Source organism: Vicugna pacos, chromosome 11, assembly GCF_048564905.1.
Source record: "Vicugna pacos chromosome 11, VicPac4, whole genome shotgun sequence".
In the NCBI taxonomy this organism is placed as follows: Eukaryota; Metazoa; Chordata; class Mammalia; order Artiodactyla; family Camelidae; genus Vicugna; species Vicugna pacos.
This window is the reverse complement of record NC_132997.1, coordinates 27414509-27438876: the sequence shown is the minus strand read 5'-3', so window position 1 is coordinate 27438876 and position 24368 is coordinate 27414509. Positions and strand designations below refer to the sequence as shown.

At 50.4% G+C, this 24368-nt stretch overlaps 1 protein-coding gene across 1 annotated transcript in view; it reads left to right on the top strand.

Moving 5' to 3' along the window:
• Positions 1–24368, top strand: part of GALNT2 (polypeptide N-acetylgalactosaminyltransferase 2) — a 185992-nt gene that overhangs the window by 107997 nt on the left and 53627 nt on the right. The window contains exon 3 of the mRNA XM_072970972.1: positions 14331–14484. Coding sequence (XP_072827073.1) covers positions 14331–14484 — 154 coding nt within the window. The remainder of the gene's footprint in view (positions 1–14330; positions 14485–24368) is intronic.

Sequence of the window (24368 nt, the reverse complement as noted above, 5' to 3'; positions counted from 1 at the left end):
AAAACAGTATGAAGATTCCATCCCTTTACTTTTAATCTATATATGTCTTTATATTTAAAGTGGATTTCTTGTAGACGACATATAGTTTCTTGGGTCTTGTTTTTTGATCCATTTGGACTAGCTCTGCCTTTTAATTGGTGTATTTAGACCATTGACATGTAATGTGATTATTATTATAGTTGTATTAATGTCTACCATATTTGTTATTCTTTTCTTTTCCTTGCCCCTGTTCTGTGTTCTCATTTTTGTCTTCCACTTTTTCTGCCTTTTATAGTTTTAGTTGAGCATTTTATGTGATTCCATTTTTCTCTTTTTCACCCTTTTTTAATGGTTGCCCTAGAGTTCGCAGTATGCATTTACAACTAATCTGAGTCTAATCTCAAACAACACTATCCGACCTCACAGTTAGCGCAAGGATCTTTCATCAAAATATCATTACTTTTTCCCTCCCATCCTTTGTATCATTGCTGTCATTCATTACACATGCGTCTTTCATGTACAAAAGCACATATAAGCAAACAGAATCAAGCACACTGTTGCTGTTGTGATTCTGAGCAAACTGTTATCTGTCAGGTCAATTAAGAATAAGAAAAATTGGAGTTGTTATTTTACCGTCAGTTACTCTGATGCTCTTCCTTCCTTTCTGGAGATCTGCGTTTCTGAACCCAATCATTTTCCTTCTCGCTGGAGAGCCTCTTGTAACGTTTCTTGCAAGGCAGGACTACTGGCAACAGAGTCCCTCAGTTTTTCCTCTTCACTTTCAAAGATTAATTTCACAGGGTGCAGAATTCTAGGTTGATGATTTTTTTTCTCTCAACACTTTAGATACTTCATTACATTCCCTTCTTCTTTGCATGGCTTCTGTTGGATGTAATTCATATGTTTGTTTCTCTAGAGATGTTTTTTCCCCTCCATCTTCTTTCAGGATATTTTTTTTTTCGTTATCATTAATTTTCTACAGTTTGAATGTGTTATGCTTGGGTGTAGTTTTTTATTCCTTATCCTACTTTGTGTTCTCTCAGCTTCCTGGGCCTGTGGTTTGGTGTCTGGCATTAATTTGAGGAAATTGTCAGTCATCGTCGCTTTTCAAATATTTCTTCTATTGTTTCCGCTTCTCCTTCTGGTATTCCCAGGTGTTATACCCTTTGTAGTTGTCCAGCAGTTCTTGGGTATTCTGTTCCACTTTGTTCTAGGGTTTTTTTCCCCTCAGTCTTTTTTTAATCTTTGCTTTTCATTTTGGAAGTTTCTCTTGTCATATCCTCAAGCCCTGAGATGTCCAGTCTCCTAATGAGCCCATCAAAGCCAGTCTTCATTTCTGTTAGTGCTTTGATCTCTGGCATTTTAAAAAACAATTCTTTCTTAGCATTTGCATCTCCCTGCTTACATTGTTCATTTACCCATATTGTCTACTTTTGTCATTAGAGCTTTTAACATATTAATCGTAGTTGTTTTAAATTCTGGCATCCTACCAGGTCTGAGTCTGGTTGTTGACGCTTTTTTTGTGTCTTCAAACTGTACTTTTTGCCTTTTAGTGTGCTTTGTAATTTTTTCTTCAAAGCCAGATACAATGTCTTGGATAAAAGAACTCCAGTAACCAGGCCTTTGGTGATGTGATAGGGTGTTGGGGAGGGGAAGCACGCTGTAGTTATGTGACAGGTCTGTCTTCCAGGGAGTCTGCGCCCTGGGCTGCCAGCGTCACAAATGCATCTCAGTTGTCCTCCCACTTGGTCGGACAGGATGGTTAGAGTCGATGGGAGCTGGGGATGTCCCTTCCTCCAGGTTGCTTAGGCTCTGCTAACAGCCAGTAGGTCAGGTGTCTGGAGGGCAGGCTTACTGACAACAGAGCTCTCTGGCTATTTCAAGGCGCCTCCTTTTCCCTCCCTCCCCTGCTGAAAACATGCAGGGATCTGTCTCCCGTAGTCGCTGTGGGAAACCTGGTTAGGCTCCCGGAGGTAAAGCTCACAGAAGTGTGGCGGCTCCTGTAACTGTTGCCCTGGAGTTTTTTGGGGTTTTTTTAATATGTATTTTTATTGAAGTGTAGTCAGTTTGCAATTTCTGGTGTGCAGCACGGTGCTCCAGTCATACGTGAACATACATGTATTCATTTTCATATTCTTTTTCACCATAAGTTACTACAAGATACTGAATACAGTTCCCTGTGCTGTACAGTGTGAACTTGCCACTTACCTGTTTCATATGTAGTAGTGGGTTTTTAATCTCCCAGGCTTGTGCTCAGTGAGCCTCCAGCCGTTCATCTGTTACAGCTTAGATCTCGTTTCTCAGCCGTGCTTCCCACAGCGGGCGCGGCTCCGGTTACTTATGATTCCCTGTATCCGCCTGCTGGTCTCCCCGGTTTGGGGGCGGCGGTCTGCCCTGTGACCCCCCTTCTCTGAGGAGCCGTCGGCTTTTCAGTTACTGAGATGGAGGAATGACGTCCAAACGCCATACATGCAGGACTGGACACAGGAAGTTGGATGGTGACGGAGAGTTTGATTACTAGCGTTTCTTACTGGGGTTGGACAGCGTCAGCCCAGGGGCTCCAGGCGCTCCTGTGTCCCCGCCCTCCACACTGTCCCAGGCGCACTAGACTTGGGACTCTGGGTGTGGGTGTGGGTGTGCGCGCGCGCACCCTAGACATCTCCCTTAGGTCTGCCCCTCCTTTCTGCCCTGACTCCTGGCTGAGTCACGAAGCCCCGCGCCGCAGTTCCTCCCTTCCTGTGTGAGACGGCATTACCCACGCAGTGGGGAGCATCTGAATAGAATAGTTAGCTAACAGGCATTTCTTTATTATAATAATAGATTGTGCTTCTACTGTGTGGATTAGTGAGAGGCTTCCTGTCGGTTGTCTTGTATTAGTGTTCCAGTGGATTTTAAGGCACATGTGGAGAGGAGGGAGAAGCCGTCTTCAAGGAGTGTGTTAGATGTGACTGTTAAGACACAACTCTATAGATCAAAATCAATGTGGCATTGACCCTGGCTTTCATATTCTTAACTGTGATGCGGTGGATTTGCTTTCCTTCAAAGAGATAGGAAGGTACTGACTTCCCTCTTCGTTGAGGTGTTACTAATAACTTTTGATGAATGCACCATGTCCTTTTATTTTGCCTTTAAAGGACTTAGTCTTCTTTCTTGGTTGAAATCGTTTTTCTTACTAAACCAACATAAACATGATTTTTTCTTTCTTTTAGAAGCTGTTTTGTTACAGTCAGGAGATATATTTTCCCCAAGAATGATGGGCATAGCCAGAATGCTGTGGTCCACAAGGAACCACAGGTCCCAGCACTTTCCACTGTGTACGTAGGCTGTTTGGAAGTCAGTGGCTCCCTATGTTCTAGGTGTTGGATGTCTGGCTCGTTGTAGACAGACAGGTGGGAGGTGGCGGCACTAAGCCGAATACAGGAGCCCCGGTGTCTTTCATCGTGGCCACAGGACCATGGAAGAGCCAGATCTGTGGTAGCAGTGATGCTCTCAGGCCATGGCCTCCACTGTTTTTTATCCACACACCCTGTCTAGGAACAGAAGTATTTGAGTGTAGATGACCCTCCCCCACATATGTTAAAATACTCAGATTACGCACACATCACATACTCATCTATTGATACATTCTGAAGCACGTTTTAAATAAAGATATGATAAAGCATTAGGAAAAATACTGGAAAACGTCTCCTGTTTCCCTCCTGTGCCCCCAGAATATGGTCCTCTGTGACCCCACTCTGGACACCACTGCTCGTTCGTTGGCCACGGCCACAAAAGCCCAGATGATCACTTTGACTCAGTGTTTTCTCCCAGCCCAGCCTACTTTTGGGGAGAGTCTGAAATCCCGATAAAGCACTTGAGCCAAGCGGCCGTCACAGACAGGAGGCCCGCGGCCTAGGTGTCTGCTGGAAGCTCAGGCTTCCGTGTTCAGCAGGAAGTTCACGGGCTGGAGGCGCACGGGCCGAGTTCTACTCAGGGCCTGAGCGAGGCTTTGAAGCTTAGAAGGGCTTCACAAGCAGGAGCAAGACTGGAAGTACGAGGGGAGGGACCAGCTCAGTGGTAGAGCGCATGCTTAGCATGCACGAGGTCCTGAGTTCAATCTCCGGTACCTCCATTAAAAAAAATAAAACTGCAAATGTGAGCACCAGCAAAGGAATTTCTAAACAACCCAGATCCACAGTGTTGGCCTTTTAGAGACCCATCATTTCTTCACCTGGTTCTTTGGTCGAAACTCCGTCATAAGGAAGGCTCACGACTGGGGCGAGCGACCTGGTCAGTTTCACCCATGTGGGTTCTGATGACGTCAGTTGAGACCAGCGTGGTGGCTGACTGGCTGTGATGCTGGCGTGGGGTGGGCGCTCCCTGCGCTCAGGGCTCTCCTGGCGAGTCCTGCCTTCCCCTTCGTCGCTGTGCCTCCTCTGGGTCTGGGTGGCAGCAGCTTACAGGTCAGATAGTTCTCAGCCGACTGACCAAAGAAAGGGGGGCGGCTTGCTGTCTTTCCCAGCTGGGCATCTCTGGCGCCTGCCAGGCCAGGTCATGGTCATGCCCGTGGGGAGAGTCCTGCAATCCCTCCCGGGAGACAGCAGCTCCGTGTTCGGGAGCTGGACACGTTCTAGGGCTCCTGCGTCGGGAACGTTGGGGAGAAGCCGGCAGATTCTTGAACTCCTGAACGTGTTGGACGGCTCGCCCACAGCCTCTCCCAGTGCCTTTCCCCTTCCTGCAGTCCTGGCAGCATCCGAGCTGGGATCTGAGAGCTAGCGTTGAGAAGCAGGGGGCTCAAGGATGAAGACAAGGAGCCGGGGTGGGGCTCCGGGCGCAGTGCTGCTCCTGTGATGCAGCCTGAGAGTTTACAGTTTCGTTTTCCTCATCTGTAAATCGAAGACACTTTCTAGCTTTGAGATCCTGGATCCTGTCGCTCTCACTCCCGCCTTTCTGGTGCATCCTGATGCACCAGAGCTTACTGTCTTTTAGAAGGGCCGAGGATTCCTCTTTGAGTTCTGCCAGCCTCACCCCAAATTTCAGGTCCAGCATGGAGGACTTCTGCCCTCAGATTCTGTGACCATTGCTCCTCCTGCAGCATGTTTTCCAGCTGGGACCACTGAATTTTTTTTCTCCAATGCCGTTTTTTCAGAGTGTTGTTGCATATGGAGTATTTATCAATTAATTTTTTGGTTTTTGAAAGTCTGTCTGATGGAGATGAGTTTTATCTTTTTTTCCTGAGTGTCCCTAGGGAAACATCTTCTTAAAAGCATGCAATGTGTTTATTGTAGGAAATTTAAGAAATTCAGATAAGCAAAAATAAGAATATGATATACATAATCCTGACACCTCAAAATAAATACTGTCGCTTGTTAGAAATAGCATGGTGCCCAGACTATGTCGGAAACACAAATACTTTTTTTTAATGGAAGCATAGTCAGTTACTGTGTGTCAGTTTCTGCTGATCAGCATGTTTCAGTCATAAATACACATACATGTATTTGTTTTCATACTCTTTTTCATTATAGGTTACTGCAAGGTATTGAATATAGTTCCCTGTGCTCGACAGTAGAAACTTGTTGCTTATCTACTTTGTATATAGTAGTGTGTATCTGCAAATCTTGAACTCCCCGTTTATCCCTTCCCACCCCCTTTACCCCCGGTAACCATAAGATTGTTTACCATGTTTGTGAGTCTGTTTCTGTTTTGTAGATGAGTTCATTAGTGTCTTCTTTTTTCTTTTTTAAGATTCCACATATGAGCGATCTCATATGGTATTTTTCTTTCTCTTTCTGACTTCCTTTACTTAGAATGAAGGTCTCCAGGTCCATCGATGTTGCTGCAAATGGCATTTTTTATTCTTTCTTATGGCTGAGTAGTATTCCATTGTATAAATACACCACAATTTCTTTATCCAGTCATCTGTCGATGGACATTTGGGTTGTTTCCATGTCTTGGCTGTTGTGCTGCTGTGAGCACTGGGGTGCATGTATATTTTTGAATCGGATTCCCTCTGGAAGTACTTTGTTAAATAAATTGAATAAACATACAATTGACTCTAACATCAAAAATAAATAAATAACCACTATTACTCTCGCACTGTGTGTTCCCCCAGACTCGTCTGGGCGTGTATCTGGGCACGATTAACCTTGCGGCTGCGGTGAGCTATGCCTGCAGCCTCCCGGGTGCCCCGAGCCCAGGCATAGAGGGACTGGACCCCTGGACATAATCTCTGAGTCAGCTCCTGGGCCTTTGGGCCTCTCTGTCCACATTATCCCACATTTGAAGTTTGGACTTTTCATGAATTCTTACAAAAAAAAAAAGATCACCTAGTAAGTTGGTGACATTGCCAGAAATCTCGTGAATTAACTGCGAAGTCTGCCCACACGTGCCCCCCTCGCGGCCACAGCGCCTCGGGGCTCTCCTCAGATCTCTGACTGGGGCCTCCTGCTCCCTCTTCTGCTTGAGACAACAGCCCCTGAGAGCTGCTCTTATCAAGATTTTTCCAGAAATGACGCCACGCTATTCTTTACCTGTTTCTTCCTAGGATGATACATGAGAAACACCTTTTCATGTCCTTAAACATCTCCTACATTTTTAAGTGACAGCAAGGTATCCGTTTCCATAAGCTTGTTGAACTTTTCCTATATTGTAGGACATAGAGTCTGTTTCTAGCCAATATCTTTATAGGAAGTTTATCAATCTGTGTATGTCCTAATTATTTCCTTGAAATAAATTCCTAAAAGTGAAATTGCAGTGTCACTGGCAAGACATGCTTTAGAGTTTTTTTTTTTTTTTTTTTTTAATGTTAATTGCCAAATTGTCTTCTAGAGGAGGCCTGCTTTCTGGCACCCTAGGCAGCATTACAAAACAAACCTTCCATTGTCCTTCCCCCATTCCAATGAGTAAGAAAGCAAAACCCAGGACCTAGGTCAGGGCAGTAGCCAGAAGAGGCATGGGGCTGTTAAAATCAGATTTTTCTGAGCTTTCTTAGTAGAAACATAGGACCCAGAACAATTCAGACAGCGTCCAGTGTGCTCCAAGTTGCCACCCACACCGGCAGTGTTTCCGTTCTGTCCGGGCACGGGGCTTTCAGAGATGGTCGTGAATTAGAGTGGGTCCGGATGATGGTGCCTCAGATGCGGAGGGGCTGGAAAGAGCGTCCGATGACGAAGGAGCATTTAAAATAAGTAGATGGTTTTATAAAGGGCTTAGAAGGGCGAAATGGGGTCACGATGCCCAAATATTTGAAAGGCTGCCATAGAAAAGAGGCTGAGACAAATTCTTTTCTTCATGTCTGGGAGTCCAGAGGGTGAGAGCTGCGGGGAAGCAGTGTGGTGCGTACGGAAGCCCGGGCCCGCAGTCCCCGCCGGCTGGCGAGCTCCCCGGCACTGCGGCCGGCCGGCTGTTAGCGGTTTTCATGAAGAGATTTTCACACGTGTGTAGAGAGATCACATGCCTGGTACCTTCTGACTCCAGCAGCTTGGGATGTCAGCCTTCAGGAGAGGGACGCATCCTCCATTCGGACCCCATTATGCCAGCAACCAGGATGGGGCTGCAGGGGTCAGGCAGGGCCGGTGCCCCCCGCCCCCGGGAGGGCATCTGCTGGGGGAGGTGGGACCTGCACTGCGGGGTGGCTTGGTGGCGCCTGGCTACAATTCCACCCACTTACAAGTGAGTTGTTGGCCACCGTGGAAGGAACACAGCTTTGGGAAGAGAGAGACCTGCATTTGAGGTGTGGTTCCATCATTTTGCAGTTTGGCCTCTAAGTCTCAGTTTCCCAGTTTGTGCAACGGGAACAGCCATCATCATACCCATTGTGCAGGGTGGTCGGGCTGGGCTGGGTCCGTGCGGAGCAGCTCCCTGTGGGCGCCGATTAGCTATGCCCTTTCTCGCCTTCTCCTGTTCAAGGATCAGCCTCAATTCTGAGCCAGAGGTTCACTTTGATGCTTTTACTAATATTTGGGATGAAAACCCATGTACTTTAGCAAACTAAATTTATCATGGCTAGACACTTGCACACATAGAGGATGAATGAGGAGTTTTCTATTGAAAATTAGGAAAAGAAATATGTATGTGAAGACTTTCTTGGTTTCAAGTCAGGTGTCAGCCTCACAGTGCACATCAGACTGTTTCACAGTAGGTTTTAGTTATTTTGACAGCACAAATAATTTTAAATAAACTAGGAGTGTTTCCCCTATAACATCTGATTTTCTTCTCATAGTTTCTTCTAACTGGCTGTTAATCACTTCTTTGAATTTTCTGGGTTTTTTTTTTCTTCATCCTTAAAGATGAATTGTGTAGAATGCCTTATTTCAGGAGACAGTTTTTCTCACGGGTGAACAAAATTTCCTGTCATACCAGATATCCAGTGACAAATAATAAAGTATTATTAACATGTCCTGGTCATTTAATTGGATATATCTGTTTGTAATCCTGGCTTGCCCTGGTCTTCTCTTTCGTAGTGAAGCATCGTGACCTTTTAGAGCAAGAGCAGGAGGAATTTTTTTTCTTTTAAGGATAGTAAAATTACATTCAACTTGAGATCATCTGAGAGGTTAAAATAAATCTGAGAGCTTTGTCCTTTGATTTAAAATACATTCTATTTCCCTTCTTGGCTCCTTTCCCAGAAGAGGCTCTCTGTTTCACACAGGCTAGCTTTCAGTTTGTTTAAGCTGTCCTTCCTGGGGAGGATTTGAGTGAAGATTTGCAGTGTGGCCGCGATGCCAGCTCCGAGTGCAGAAGTCTCCTGCCGCCGCCGGCCGGGCCGGCACCAGCAGGGCCGCCCCCCTCCTCCCACCCCTGCGGGTGGTGGACCAGGAGGCCATCCTTGGTGGGATCCTAGTCCGCCAGCAGCCCGTCATATCTGAGAGGCCTCTAATCTGAAGACCGCGTGTTTCTTAGTGTTTCTATGCTTTGTGGTGTTAATCCTTTGGAATTTCATATTCACGGATTTACAGCATTCCTTTAAATACGAAGTTTAGTAAAAACAAACATTTTAAGGAAGGGGTGATGATACTTGGAAAGGTAATTTTATTTTGAAGTTAATGGAACAAGTCATCCAAAGGCAAGCAGCAACCTGAATGTAAAAGTGTTTTTTCTGAAAGTGAATTTGAGGATTGGTTATCAGGAGCCCAGAACCAGCCTTCCCGTGGCAGTGAGGTCCTGAGGGGCAGGCAGGACCCTGTGAGCCGCCCATGCCCTGACCCCGCGGGGCACAGAGCTGGGGCCTCCCCCGCCCCGGCCCGTGCTGCCTGCCGGGTGCCGTGGACCACACGTGGGTGTGATGGCCAGCTGGTCTCTGCTCGAGGGCCGCTGTGCTGTTCTCCAGTCGGGTTAAGATGGGCGGAAGGGGAAACCCCAGAACTCAGCTTGGAAGGGAAAGATAGATGTGACTCAAGGCCTGGTGGGTGGGTTAGTGGGGAGAGAAGAAACTGGATTCCGGGAAGTACCCGACTGCAGAGGCTTTCTCTGTGGGGGACACACGGGTGATGGAGGAAGAGTATCAGTGGGCAGGTTTGCCACGTAAGTCAGAGATGGGAAGAGAAGAAATTGCTGGGCCTGAGCTGTGTGTCCGAGGGAGCAGCGTGTGGTGACAGCGGGGTGGTCAGTGGACAGGTATGCGTCCTGCAGAGGGGACCAGCAGGCAGGAGTGGCAGGAGTCATCCTCCTGGTCCCCACCCTAGGACACCTTCCCCACAGGGGTCCGAGCAGGGACTGGCCAGGCCCGTGGTGGTGCAGCAGGGGGATGTCTCGTCCTTCTTTCAGGTCCTGGCTCTTTTCTCCCAGAGGCAATTACCCGGGACCCGTCTTCTCCCTGCCTGGACGTGGCATGGTGCGGCCGGAGGGTCAGGAAAGGCTGCACTGTGACCTTCCCAGCTGGTCAGCTGGACTGGACAGCTCCAGGACACAGGTCAGGGTGCTGGACGAGGAAGACCATTGCTTCCTCCTGCCAGTAGCCCGGCCCTTGCCTGGACTGGCCTCCGCTCCCATCAGAGACCAGGTGGGCAGAAGAGCAGGCCAGAGTGACCGCAGTGCCCTGGGTCCCTGGAATTACAGCAGAACGAGTGGAGGCGGTGGGTGATGTCCAGGTCGTACGAGGGCTTTGCAGGGGGTTCGCCTTCGTCGTTAAACATCTGCTGGCTCCAGGCTGGGCCCCCAGGGAGCAGAGAGCAGTGAGCAGCCAGTCCAGGGCCGAGTCGCTGTCCAGGGCCGGGTGGGAGGGAGAGGGAGTCTGACGTCCAGACTGGGAAGGGCCGGAGGATGCCGTAGGGAGGACATTGAAGGCTGAGCCCAGCAAAGCGATGCCAAGAATGCATCTCAAATTGCTTTAAATGAATGTATCTCTGAGTCCAGACCATGTGCAGACAGGGCACAGTGAGGGCCCACAGGGGTCCCCTGTTTCTGGGCCCCCCTGAGCCAGCAGAGCAGGGCAAATGGCAGTTAGAGGTGGGCCACCTCGAGCTCTGCCCCGGCAGAATTTTGGGTTAAGTTCTGAGGCGGAGGAGTGGCGAGCACCGCGAGGCCCTCTGACAGTAGGTGTGTGGGAAAGCCGTGGTCAGGAGGGAGCAGTGTGTGGGGAAGAGGGAAGAGGAAGGTCCCAGAGAGAGGCTGCAGCTGGGGACACCAGGGGGGCTTCCTGGAGGAGGTGGCTGCCCTGGGAGGCAGCTCAGCAGCCAGAAGAACAGAGTAAGTGAATTGAAACGAAACAGCCCTGCCTTCCAGGATTAGGACTTCTCCCCTGTGAGTGCACCCGGCGAGGGCTCTGGTGGATGGCGAGGGGAGGGAGACGCGGTGTAGTCAGAGTTCACAGGTGGCCTTGGAGGGCTGGGGGACAAGGCCGACCGGAGTGGTGATTCGATCTCTGTAATTCGTGCTGACAGGTCAGAGGCGGAGGTGCCGCACTTGGAGCTGCTGTAGCTCCTTACTGAGGGGTCGGGAGGCGGGCGGCCTTCAGAGGGCACTGTGAGAAATGCCTGCAAACCAATGGAGGGAGGTCTAGGGCCCACTGTCTGGCGCGGAATGGGAACATTCCCCAGGTGTGGGTGTCAGCGGCAGGAGACCCCCTGTGGGAGCCTCGTGCAGGGCTCGGTTGCTTCCTGGGAGCAGACGGTCAGCAGGCGCAGGTGCAGCCCGGGCTGCGGGCGGTGGGTGGGAGCGGAACCCGGCGGGAGGCTGGTCCCCGCCTGCCAGGAGCCCCTCCCGAGCCCAGGAGAAACGGTGCAGCAGCCTGGGGGCCCTCGTGCTTCTTGGGGCGGGGGTGGGGGAGCGAGCTTGGCCTGGAAGGGCGGGGGGGCTGCCCGAGGTCAGGCTTGGCTGGAGTGGGGCCCACATGAGGGCACAGCAGGTGGGTCCTCTCACCTGGCAGAATTTTCAGGAAGCACCGCCTTTTTCCAGAACCAGAGGTGTCAACACTCGGGGTCGCACAGTTCCTCCTCCATCTTAGCAGACCGCCCCTAAGACCGGTCTGTCTGCTGGGAATGGATCTCGTCATAAATATTTTCATAAGCTCGTGTAATAAAGTTCGGTGCCTGTTCTGTTTTCCTCCCATCTTGGTGGTTTTTGCCTTTTCGTGTCAACTTTTGTATCTCTGGGGTATTTTCCAGCCACTGCTTGTGCTTAGCCAAGTCCATTTTCACTAGATTTTTGGATATTTCTGGAATGTCTTCACTTCTGATGCTCTTTCTGAAAATTTTAAAGAGGTGATGAAAGTGCGGGATGATTTGTGAATGTCATTCTTTTTTCTTTCGGGAAAAGCAGCAAGTTACATACAGTGGATGTCATTAAAGAAAAAAATCGGTCTATTCAGACGCAGTACCTGTTGTTTTGACTGCTTCTCTCCAGCCTCTAACTTGTGCCCGCCCAGTTCCCAGTTGTGTGCATGCCTGGCTGCGCCCCTTTCGGCCTGGGAGTGGACCGGGCAGGTGTTCCCTCCTTGAACCCTGCTCCGTCTGCTTTCTCCTGCCCCTGCTGTGGCCCCAGCAAGTCTGTGTAACACAGAAAGAACTGATTCCTAGGATGGTCCCTCCGCCCAGCGTTGTTCACATTGTGGGTTGTGACCCATCAGTAGAGGGTGGAGCCAGTTTTGTGAGCCACACCCACACAAAACAGTAGCATGTATGTGTTCACAGGTCATAATGCGCGTGCTTTTACATCGTGACATCGGGCTGTGATGTAAGTTGTACGTCATGGTCAAGCATGTTTGAAAGCCCCGCTGTGCTGTAACAGACTGCCAAGCTTTTAGGAAAGGAAAGCTGTGCGTCGCCTGTCTCCAGTAAAATGGTGTGTGCCTTGGGAGATTCACTGCCACTGGGCAAGGCAGGGCCCCCCGGAGAGCAGAGGAGGATGTCCAGTCAGAGGGCACGGGTCCCTGCGGGGTACCTCTGAGTGGGTCGCACCATCTTTGGAGGTTGAAGAACGATGCGTTTCTCTGACACCACTGTGGGCTTCTCCTATGCAGCTCCTCCTGGTTACAGCAGGGTCCACAAGTACTTCTCGGGCTGTCTTAGCAGGGAAAACATGTTTCCAAAACCACGTGCCGGAAACATTTTCTCTGAGATGGAGGAGAACGCAGGCACGTGGCTGGCTCCTGTCACCAGACATTCACGGGGCGGGGGTCGGTGGGGGCCAGACCTCTGTGACCCTGAGCATCATTTCCCCGGCAAGCAGCTGTGATGAGATGTGGGTTTTGACCCGGCAGAACCATCGTAACAAGAAGAGGATGGGCTTTTAGATAGAAAATGTACGCTCCCGCTCCATGGCCTCAGACAAATCACACGGAGCTGAATCTCAGTTTCTCATCTCTGAAACAGAGGCAGGAACGCGGCAACGTTCTTTCAATTGTGTACGAAGGAACCTGTGTTTGGAAAGCACGTTTGTAGGTCCACACACCAGTGTCATTTCTCATTATTGATCTTGGACCAAACAACCCAGCATTTGAGGTGTTGCTGAAGAGACCTTGCCCTGCCTCCCGGAAGCCCCCCACACCTGCAGTGGGGAGTCCGTTTGCCTCCCCGACCAGCGCTTCCTGGCTGGTTCCGAAACAGACAACTTGCTCCCACCCCAGGGCCTTTGCACTGGCTGCTCTTCCCTCCCTCGGTTCCGGTGCCTCCTGGTCAGACCAGCCATTATAGAACGGCGGCCCCAGAAGTGCCTGCGCTTCCTCTCCTATTTCTTCACAGCACTTGTGACCACTTAGAATCTTACCATTTCATGGGGGCAGGGTGGCTGTTACTGTCCCCCCCCCCTTTTTTTTAATTTGGTTTGAGTTTGCTACATCTCCCAAACTGGCACTTCAAATCCTCGTGAAAAACCTTTTTTTCATTTTATGTATTTCTTTATTTTTAGGAAACTTAAATTCAAAGAATGAAAACCTTGCCCACGATCATATAGGTAGCAAGTGGTAAAAGTGATTTAAGCCCGAGGCGGACAGTGAGTCCTGACTCCCTTTTGTCTCTAGTCCGTCTGTCCTTCCACCTGTCTCCCTCTGAGCATCGATGCCTTTGCTCAGTTCTCTGGCTCTGCCGTCTTACTCCCAGGCTTGTCCATGCTTGCCCCTCACCCCGGACTCTGGCACTAACTCCCAGGCCACTGTGTGTCCTCGCAGAACCTCGTGCTGGGCATTCTAGAGCCACAACGGCTGAGCTGCTCAGCTGAGCCGAGGCTGATGTGTGTGTGGACCGGCCAGGCCACTCCCCTCCATTCCCTCCTGATGGCAGCGTGCGTGTGGCAGGCTGTGCATGTCCTCGTGTGTGTGCGCCAGACTGTGAGTGTGCGAAGCTGCCTGTGTGCCTGGGGGCGTGTGCCAGGCGGCTAGAGCGCAGCCAGGCAGGCCCTCGCTTGCCTCCTCGCAGGGTCAGGGCGGCAGTGGCCGCAGGGAGTGTCTCTGCCGAGGTCTCCCCGGGGTGTAGTCATACCCTGCCCTTTACGGGTGTTGTTTGTTTGTTTGTTTAAGCACGTACTTTGTTTTGCCTGATGTCACATGTTGAGATAGCTTGCTTTTCATTTGCGCAGGGCTGTTTGTCCCCATGTCTGAGATGCTTTTGGCATCGCCGTGCTCCCTGGAAAGGAGGGCACGCAGATGGCGTCTCCCCTTAGACGAGGTGTGCGTGGAGCCATGCTCGTGGGAACTTTGATGGGCGTAGGGTTTTGTTCACTGGACAGATGCTCGCAGTCCAAGCCTTTAACTTTCACATTGCGAACGACTGCCGTTCAGTGGTCCAGCGTTTGGGGGTGAAGGGGCTTGCTTGGGCTGTCTGCAGAGAGTTTGCTGATTAAAGTCGCCGTAAGCAGCAGGAACGCTGACACACGCTCTGTGTGCCGAGCGCCCGGTCTCGTCCATCCTTGTCCCACAGCCTCTGCTCTGCTCCTTGCAGGGAAAGTGCGGTGGCGAGACTTCAACCAGGAGGCTTACGTCGGCGGGACGATGGTGCGCTCCGGCCAGGACCCCTACGCCCGCAACAAGTTCAACCAAGTGGAGAGTGACAAGCTGCGGATGGACAGAGCCGTCCCTGACACCAGGCATGACCAGTAAGTGCTCAGCCAGCCGCTGCCGGGCCGCCACCCAGGGCCACTGGCTCCCTCACAGCCGGTCCCTTTTACCGTGAGGCTCATTTTTGGGGTTACTCTGGGCATCTGAGCACGTGCTGGATCTTTACAGGGTCCCGAAACAAGGACAGTTCCGAGGCACGTGGCCCTGGAACTTGCCCTGAAGGAAGTGAAGGAACTACCTGGGATCAGGTCCTCGTCCTTCCGAGGCTGTGGGTTGCTGGTCAGAGCCTGAGAGTCAGCAAGAGAAAGTTGTGTTACGGCCCTTGTGTCCCTAGCATTTGTCCTTTTTAAAACCTGTTCCCAGAACGTAATTCTCCATTGTCCATGCCTCCCTGGGAGGAAGATCTAAAGTCTTGCTTCTTGTAATGTTCTAGAGACTAGAAAGGGGAAAGAAACAGCCCGGCAGGATAGATGTTCAACTGAGCAGAAACACGGAGGCGGGAGGGCCGGGGCCATCTCCCCGCTCCATGTGCTCCGGGGAAGGGCTTCGCTCGCACCCTTCCTCTGGTTCCTTCACGAGCTGGGATGTCTCAGGACCCTCTCATGTGCATTTTGTCACCACCCATCAGGGAAGCGCCATGTCCATCACCCTCACTGCCACTCTGCACCCAGGGCCTGCTAGTGAAGCTCTTTGATTGGGAGGCTGTTCACATCGGGGGCCCCAGGGGGTTGGTCTGGTTTTATTAAAAGGTAAGGAGGGCAGCTGTTTTTCTGGGTGCCTGCCAACCCTCCTTGCTCACCCGGGGACCTTGAGAGTCGTTCATCCATCGTGGAAGGGCATGTGGAAGACACTTCCACCGTGACTCAGATGCTGTGCTGGGGTCCTGGGGTTCCATGCGGAGGAGTCCGTCCTGCCGGGGCTGGTGGGGAGGTGGCGGTGACGGGGCAGTGGGAGTTGAGGGTGTGCAGTGCTGCCCTCGGATGGTCTGCCCCAGATCAGTGCATCCGGGGCCCAGGTGAGTCCTGAGCCGGAGGACTCCGGGCAGGAGGACAGGGACCAGCCATGACACGCAGCCCTGGGCCTCCGGAGGGCCAGCCGGGGGCCCTGTGTCTCTGGGTGCGAGTTCCAGGGACTGGGGACGGGTGAGCTGAAGAGACGAGAACCGCCAGGCTGCACAGGGACACGCGTTAATGTTTGGCTGTGTTTTCTGTGTTTTTAGCTTACGTCGAAGGAAGATTGTCCACTTCTCTCCTGCTTTCTGGGGAACTTTGTGCCTCTCCCTGCTCTTAATAGCATTTTTGGGTTCTCGTCAGCTCTGTTTACCCAGAGCAGCTCCCAGATGTGTAGACGTACAGTTCTTTCAGACCTGGGAATGTGTGTGTGTGTGTGTGTGTGAGTGATATAATAATGTTTTATGATCGATATATAAGCATACATACCATACGTGATACCAAGAATCTCATCATTTTTCTAAATCCAGCCCAGCAGATGGTCTTTGTGTAATATTTCCTGTAACCTGCTGGGCTCCTGGTCAAAGTCAGCATGGGTAGCTGGTAGGTGCCCTATGCAAAGTAGCAGGTGCTGAGCTGGGATCCAGGGACCCCCCGGGGGCCGTGGTGGGCACTGGGATGCTGGGAGGTTCCTTAATGAAGCTGTGTGCACAACCACAGGGTGGTACCCACCCTCACGTCTGCAGAGGCGGAGCCCAGGAGCCCAGCTGCATGCGTCCCCACTGCCCTTATCCCCAGGCTGACTGGATCCTCTGCACCCAGTGGAGGCACTGAACGTGAAGGTTGTCCTCGCTGCGTGGAGAAGAATGTTCATAACTTGCCCAGTGATGAGGAGCAGCTGATGTGAGGCGAGAAAGGGTCAGGACCGCTTTTAAGAGGGGCGTGGCCTAGCTCAGGAGGGTGGGTCTACTTCTAGCAGAACCTAGCTCAGAAATCTTACCTGGTGCCTGGAATCAGCCGCTTGGAATTACACCTCCGTGAGATGCAGGAGCTGCACTTCATGTGGTGGTTTAGGGGCTGGTTTTCCTGCTGTGACTTTCCCTTAGAGCCGAGAGAAAAGGCTGTCCTTTCTCGCGGCTCATCCACGTGTGGGCTGGGGTTCTGTCTCCATAGCCAGTCCCTTAAATGTCCCCAAAACCATATATATATGTATGTATGTATGTGTGTGTGTATATATATATATTTTCTTTTTTTCAGTTTTTGAAATATGCATTTGTCCAAACAGATGTTTGAATATCCACCCCGCAGTGGGCTGTGTTTAGGTGGCTTTAATTTTAGTTCCAGCTACTGTGTGATGTTCATTTGCATGTGTTAAAGGAGCAGCTGGCATGCCTTCCACGTTGGTTGGATTTGGGCTAAATTAAAGTCTCCCCCAAAGTCATTTGGATGCCTGGAGCCGAGCCAGTGTCCTGTCCTCAGAGTCTAAGCTCCAGAAGAACCAATAGCATTGAATGTCAGGTTAAGGAGATCAAGTTACGGCTTTGACTACCCCCCCAACCCCCCCAGTAGATCTAATAGATGCTGAAGCACTTGACCTTCCTATGTAAATACTGTATTTTTTTTTGGCTCTGCAATATCTCCCTTTGTGGAGACCTATGGAAACGCTTGCCCGATGGAACTCAGCCTTCACTCGTGATGAATCTGAAAGCAGTGCAGATGGAGGTTAATTAAGATCAGGGTTTCGGAGTCATGTAGACTTTGGTTGAAATCACAGACTCTCCAGTTCCTAACTCTGCCGCCTTTGTCATTTATGAGATGATGTAACGTTATGACGGCTGGTTACTGTGAGGGTTAAACGCAGTGTTCCTGAGGTCTGGCTCCTCCTCCCCTGAGATTGTGTTCAGACACCCCCCAACCTTGTTCCCCAGGAGCGCGGCTCCCAGCCCCACCCCAGCACCCCCAGCCCTCTTCCCCGCTTGATTGATCCCTGTGATGCCCCTCTCCGCCTACACCCCATGTGTCTGGCTTCTGCATGCGTTCGTCTGAATTTACTCGTGGAGCAGTGGTTTCCATCTGGGATCGTCATTCTGACAACACCTGGCACTTGATAAACTCAGTATTTGTTGAGTTGTTGAGTTGAGTGAATGGCCTGGTACAGTGTCTGGCATACAGTGAGTGTCCAGTAAATCATTAACACATGAAGAGTCGGAAAAGAGCAAGGAGAGGGGCGGGTTTAGCTCAGTGGTAGAGCACGTGCTTAACATGTGGGAGATCCGGGATTCAGTCCCCAGTCCCTCCATTAAAACAAATAAATTAATAAATTTTTTTGAAAGAACAAGGAGAACAAAAGGGAGATTTGTAAGCAGTAAATAAGGGAGGTCACACAAACCCCAAGGTGAACCACAGATAACGGTTCTGTGCTGGGTTCTCCCAGGACTGGAAAGTGACACTGGTACAATCTGCCCCTTATTCACTGTTCCCTGGGGCAGATCCAAGGAGTCAGGGGTTGAGAGCCTTGCAAAAACAAACAAACAAACAAACAAAAACCTGCACACTTCGGAGCTATGCTTTATTTACCTTTTTAAGTATATAACAAATACCGTGCGAAGAAGACACATTTACACTTAGGAGGACGTGTAGAAAAGCGCGCAGTGAGTAAAATACTCAATATGACACACAGCAACTATTAGACTCTCTTAAATCAGAAGGACGGCAGAACATCCTGTTCTTGAAAATGCGATTTCTCAACACACACATCCCCCAAAAGTGTCTGTCTACCTTGTTTAATGTTATTTGAAATTTCAAAGAAATTATCATGACTTAAAAGCACATGAAGCCAGTGGGGAATTTGAAGGTGCTTTTTCAGACGGTTCATTCCATCCCCCGCTCACCTCGGGGAAGCTGTCATTGTTGCCCTGGCAAAAAATAAAAGGGACGCAGCATTGAAGGCGATGGGAGGCTGTCTGTGTGTTCTGAAGGCGGAGCCGACAGGGTGTGCTCACGACCAGGCGAGGAACAGGCCCCCGTGAGCTGGAGGAGGCTGTGAGCCGGAGCCCGCCTAGGGGACGGGTCAGAAGTTAAAATTCAGACCCGTTGTAAAGTTCAAGATGCTCTAGGCATCTAACGTGGTCAGGTCTGTTTTGTAGGTGTTTGGAAATGTGTCAGGAGAAGGTCTTGTGGGAATGAGAATTTGGGAGTGTTCGGTGTACAGGTGTTATTTAAAACCGTGAGAGGGAACCAAGTTCATACCTTATATAGCACAAGGAACTATATTCAGTATCTTGTAGGAACTTATGGTAAAAAAGAATATGAAAACGAATATATGTAAGTTCCCATATGACTGGAGCACTGTGCTGTACACCAGAAATTGACACAACATTGTAAACTGACTATACTTCAAAAAAAAAAATATATATATATATAAAATAAACCCTGAGCTGGGACATTGGGACATTGTCCCCCTGGCAGGGAGGAGAGAGGCCAGGGGCCGAGCTCTGGATGCTCCAGCACCAGGTCCTCAGCCTCGAATGTAAAGCCAGGGCTGCCTTGGAGTACAGTCCCACACGCAGACGGCTCCCGGCCTCCCCTGGTGCCAAGGCCCCAGGCAGAAATGCTCTGCTGCTTGATTCAGATTCAGTTTTTTATTATTTAGATTTAGATTTAGATGGTTTAGACTGAGATTTCGATTTCGATTTGGATTTCGATTTCGAGTAGGGACATCATGAGGAGGTGATGTCTCCTAGGAGCTGACTCAGAGGGCTGGGTGTGGTTGTGTGTGTGTGTGTGTCTGTGTTTGCCCAGGACTGCATCTGATGGGAAAGTGAAGGCTGAAAGTGGAATGGGACCCGGGAAGGTTACGGAACACGATTCTGTTGGCCACAGAGATGGCTTACTCTGAAGTGGTTTATATAAGCAAAATCAAATAAACCCTTCAGGGGAGAAACCCTATCTTGTTTTCTTTTTTCCGCCTCGGCCGACACTGTTCCTTTTCATTTAGTTATGTAATAAGTCCCTTAAAAACGAGGACCCCATGGTAAAGGAACAGATTTCCTTCAGGTTTCAAAAGTTAGATCATCAGAAAGCTCCTCCTTGTGTTTCCACCCTTTCCTTTTATCACTGAGTTAAAAATGAAGGGTTACGAGGGGAGGGGACAGCTCAGCGGCAGAGCGCGTGCCTAGCATGCGCGAGGTCCTGGGTTCAGTCCCCAGTCCCTCCATTAAAAAATAAATAAATAAACCTAATTACCTCCCCCCAGCAAATAAATAAATATTTTTTTTAAAAAAAAAAGAAGGGTTTTAAAACATTTCTGTGTCTGAAACCCAAGTGTTGCTCCCGAGACTGGGGCTGGCTGGACCGTGTCCGCACCAGGGTCCTCCTCCCGGAGAGAACTCTGTCTGAGTCCCCGCACCTGATCGATGTACCTGGCAGCCTTTCCATCAAGAGCAGATTGTGTTACTCGGTTTATAAATTACAGTTGTAAGGTTTGGCTCGGTTTCGTTTAGAAGAATGACTAAAAGACTTCGTTTTGACCAGTTTTTTCTAAAGATATCTGGCTTTAATGCAGCGCAAACAGAGATCAGAACTGCTGAGGGGCTATTTTTTTTTTAATATTATTTTTTAGAAAATTTCAGCCTGAGGGCAGACACTTAAGTAACGGGCTGTGCGGTTCCCCGCGGTGGGATGTCAGCGTTGAAGTCAGTCGTTTTAAAAGAGCGAGCAGTTCGTCAGGCTTAAACGTTGTGGGCAGGGATGCGGTCCAGACGTCTCATTGTTACTCGGGAAGAGTAAACACTGCTGAAGCCAAGGAAGAGTTCGCAGCGTCACCTCGGCAGCTCGGCGTGAAGCTTTGAAGTCCTAGTCATTGTGAGCGCCAGGGTCCTGTTTTCCGGAGACCAGAAGGTCCAGGGAAACAAGAGGAAGCCCAGCGCCAGAGGGCGTCCCCGCCCCTTGTTGGTGGCTCCGTGAGTGGGGGTCTCCTCCCGGGGGCCCAGGGCCTTGTTTGTACATCACATCTTTTTTAGGAAAATAGTGTCACAGCCGAGCCTCCGTTGTGGCCGAGGCTCCACCTGCTCCTGCCTCCGCTCTGCGGGGCTCACTGAGCTCACCGCCCCCCGGGCCTGGCAGACCCTCCCCCAACCTCTGATGTCCCCCCGGACAGGGTCCCGGTGAACAAGGCTGGATGGATGTCAGCAGAATACATACCTGAGAAAGGATTTGTGCTCAGATTGCAGCGAGAACTCTAGAACAAACCTGTTAGAAATGGGTAAAGTCGGAACAGAGTTGGCCAAAGACGACACACAGATAAGAAATAAGGCCACAGGGACATACTCAACATCATATCATACAGCATTAGGGAAACAAGTTAAAACAACAGTGAGCTAGCACTGCACACCTACTAAACTCCAAAAACAAAAAACCAAAAAGACAGTGCTTCCCAAAGCAGGGCCCACTTGCTTGCTGCGGGTTGAGGTGGCCTTGGTGGCATTTGTGGCTGGTGGGGCTGAAGGGGTTTGGCTGTGGTATCACAGCCCTAAAAGGCTGTCCCATGATAACAGTAACAAAGCATTAACCGACGTGGTGTTGGTGTCACAGCCTGTGCTCTGCCTTTAATGCGCGTTCGTTTTCAGTCTGGGGAGCCCTCCTCCGAAGTCGGCAGGGATGTTACGCTCTGGGTGACGTCACACCCCTGCATTCAGGGCCCACGTCCAGAAAGTGCAGGGGCCTCCCCAACTCGGGAGGCTCGGCTCTGGGTGGCCCCCACCTGCTGGGCGGGGGCGGCTCCTCCCCTGTCCTGCGCGGGCAGGGTGGGGGTGGAGGTTGGCAGGCGGTTGGGGTAGCCCCGGGCCCCTGTCCAGGTGCCACCTGTGTCCGGGGGGCATGGGATGGGGTTTGTCACCTGTCTATGAGGCCTGAGGTCATGCAGGGCGGGGCGGGGAGGCTTGGGAGCTCTCAGCACCTAGGTTTCCCGCTCACGGTCCCGTCTCCTAGACGTGGCCACCTCGAAACCTCCCCTGCTTACAAGTCTTTTCTACTCCCGGCTTTTGGGCGTGAGTCTTTGGCACGAGGCCTGAATGCACCCAAAAAGCAGGAAGGGCTGAGGACTGGGGACTGGAGGCCGAATTCCCGAGAGAACTCGCCTCCTGCTGACACAGTCCTAAGAAGCTGAGAAGTGAGGCTTCTGTTCTCCTTTTCCCACCTGTTGTTCCCCAAGGAAGTGCAATGGCCGAAGGCGCTGTTTCCGTCCCCCAGGAACATTGCTCATGACCTTGGGGAGGTGAGACCACGGGCTTGTGTGTCATGCATGTGACCTCCCAGTCCCGGCCGGGGGAGGCTCGGCAGGTGCAGGACGCATGCGGCCAGGCAGTCGGGGCTGACCAGCTGCAAGTCTCTTTGCTTTAATGCCACCCCACCCCCAGCCCATCCCCGGGCCTAACTTGCACCTTATGTGCAAAATTCAGACCAAAACCATGTCCCTTCGCTTTTTGGTTGTTCGATTTTTATTTTTCATTTTTTATAAAACTGACTCCCCAAGTTTTTAGCACCAGACTACTCTTCTTTCCCCTTTGTGTGTTCTTCCTTTTGGACCACTTTGGGCCTTATCTGCATGTCAGTTAAAGGATGCTCTGTGCCTGGGAGAGAGGGTGAGGCTTAGAAAATAGAGACCCAGTTTGTGTCTGTGTCAGCAAACGTGTCTGTAGAACTTGGCCCCGAGGGCCTGTCCACCCTGTGGCTCGGTCTCCCCAGCTGTCCCTTGGGGTTATCGTTCGGGCAGAGGTGGGATGGTTCTACACGAGTAATGTATTGTTGTTTCTTTATTTTCTGGTCCCTCTTCCCACCACCGTGGTGATGACAGCGATAACCTTGAACGTTGTCTGTGTCCTTCGGGATCTTGCAGAGAGGTAGGAGAGGCGGGCGCTCCGCGGCAGGCAGGGTAGCAAGCCGACTCTGCGTCGGGCTTCACAGAGCTCTCTTTGCATCTTAGACCTGTCGGCGAGTTTCCGTTATCTTCTCCAAAGACCCTTTTGTCATTGCGAAGCACCTTCTTTATCGCTAATAACACTTTCTGTTTGCTCAGCATCCATACAGGGAACCACCTTCCTTTAATTCATTTTTTTTGCAGCTTCCAACCTTCTTGTGCCCTCAAAGTATATTTTCTGTAGGTAGCGGGGAGTCGGGCTTTTGGCTTTCTGTCTTGGAGTATTTAGTCGTCTTACATTTAGTGCAAGTACTGGTGGGATGTTTGGGTCTAACCGTCGCGTGTCCCCGTGTCCCGTTCGTCCCACCTGTTTCGTGTTCCTTGTCCTCTCTTTTCATGCTTCCTTGGGATTACGTATTTCCCGCTGTTAGCTTGTTACGTCTGACTTTAGTAAGTGTAATACAGGTGAGTATTTTCATTGCCTCCCGAACGCTGTACCACTTTCTCTCCTCTCCCTTTTATGCCTTATTGTCCTGTGCTTGGATTCCCTCTTGATGTGCAAACCCCACTGGCCATCTCTTACTGCTTTGTGCAGTAAATCGCCTTAAGGTTTATCTCCATTTGGTATTTCCATTTTTCCTCTTTTCACTTTTCCCAGTTCTCATAGAACCTCTGTGAGTGTTTCTCTTCTTGCCAGTTTGCGGGCAATGAATTCTATCCTTTTATTTGCCGGAAAACTCATCTTTCCTTCACTTTGGTTTTTGAAGAGTGTTTTCACTGAACACAGCCTTGCAGGTTGAGAGGTGCTTTCTGCACTCTTCCGCTGTCCTTTCCTTGTCTTCTGGCCCCTGCTGTTTCTGGTGAAATATCAACCATTGTCTTCTTGTTGCTTTCTGAAGACATTTTGACTTTTTCCTCTGGCCACCTTCCGGATGCTCCTCTTTGTCTTCGGTTTTCGGCAGTTTTACCAGGATGTGCCGAGGTGCTTTCTTTGCACTGAGCCCGGTTGGGGTTTGCAGATGCCCCCGACGCTGGAGCTTCTGGTCTTTCGTCAGTTTTTCTTGTGCCCCATCTCTCTCGGGCCCTAATTACACCACATGCCAATAAAGCCATTCTGCTTTATTCCCTGAACTTCAGCCTGGATAGAATTCTATTCGCCTCCTTTCCAGTTCACTAATTTTTTCCTCCACTTTCAAAAAATCTTTTCTGCCCCACAGTTAACATCATACTTAATGAGGAAGAGCTGAAAGCATTCCTTCTAAGATCAGGAACCAGGCAAGGATGCCCACTCTCACCACTTGTATTCAGCATAGCTTTGGAAGTCCTAGCCACAGCAGTCAGAGGAGAAAAAAAAATAAAAGGAGTCCAAATCGGAAAAGAAGAAGTAAAACTGTCACTGTTTGCAGATGACACGATACTATACATAGAAAACCCTAAAGAATCAAACAGAAAACCACTAGAACTCATGAATGAATTCAGTAAAGTTGCAGGATGCAAAATGAATATACAGAAATCGGTTGCTTTTCTGTGCGCTAACAATGAAACAGCAGAAAAAGAAATTAAGGAAACCATCCCTTGTACCATCGCACCAAAAAGAATAAAACACCTAGGAGGCAAAGGGCTTGTGTCCAAAAACTGTGAGGCGCTGATGAAAGAAATTGAAGACGACACAAAAAAATCTCTGCTTTCAAATCCCATCTCTTGAATTTTAAATTTCAGTGACTGTGTTTTGTTGTGTGTGAACAACTGCAGAGATGGTTCAAGGCTCTCGCTGGTGTCTTCCTCCTCCCAGAAGGACCTAGTCTTTCTCTCTGGCAGGCGGTTAAAATAGGGCAGGTCGACTAGCTCAAGTCTGCACTTGAGCTGGAGTAAAGCTGGGTCCCGTCTTTTGTGGGAGGGCTGGCGAGCTTCCAGCCCTCTTGTGCTCCTGGGAAGCAGCCCTTTGGGATTCTCCCTGGAAGCCTGAGCTGTTTATATCATAGGCCGTCTTCCTCGGCGCCGTCACCTCCAGCCTAGCCTCCCTGCCCCGTCACTCCTGCAGGAGCTCAGCGTGGCC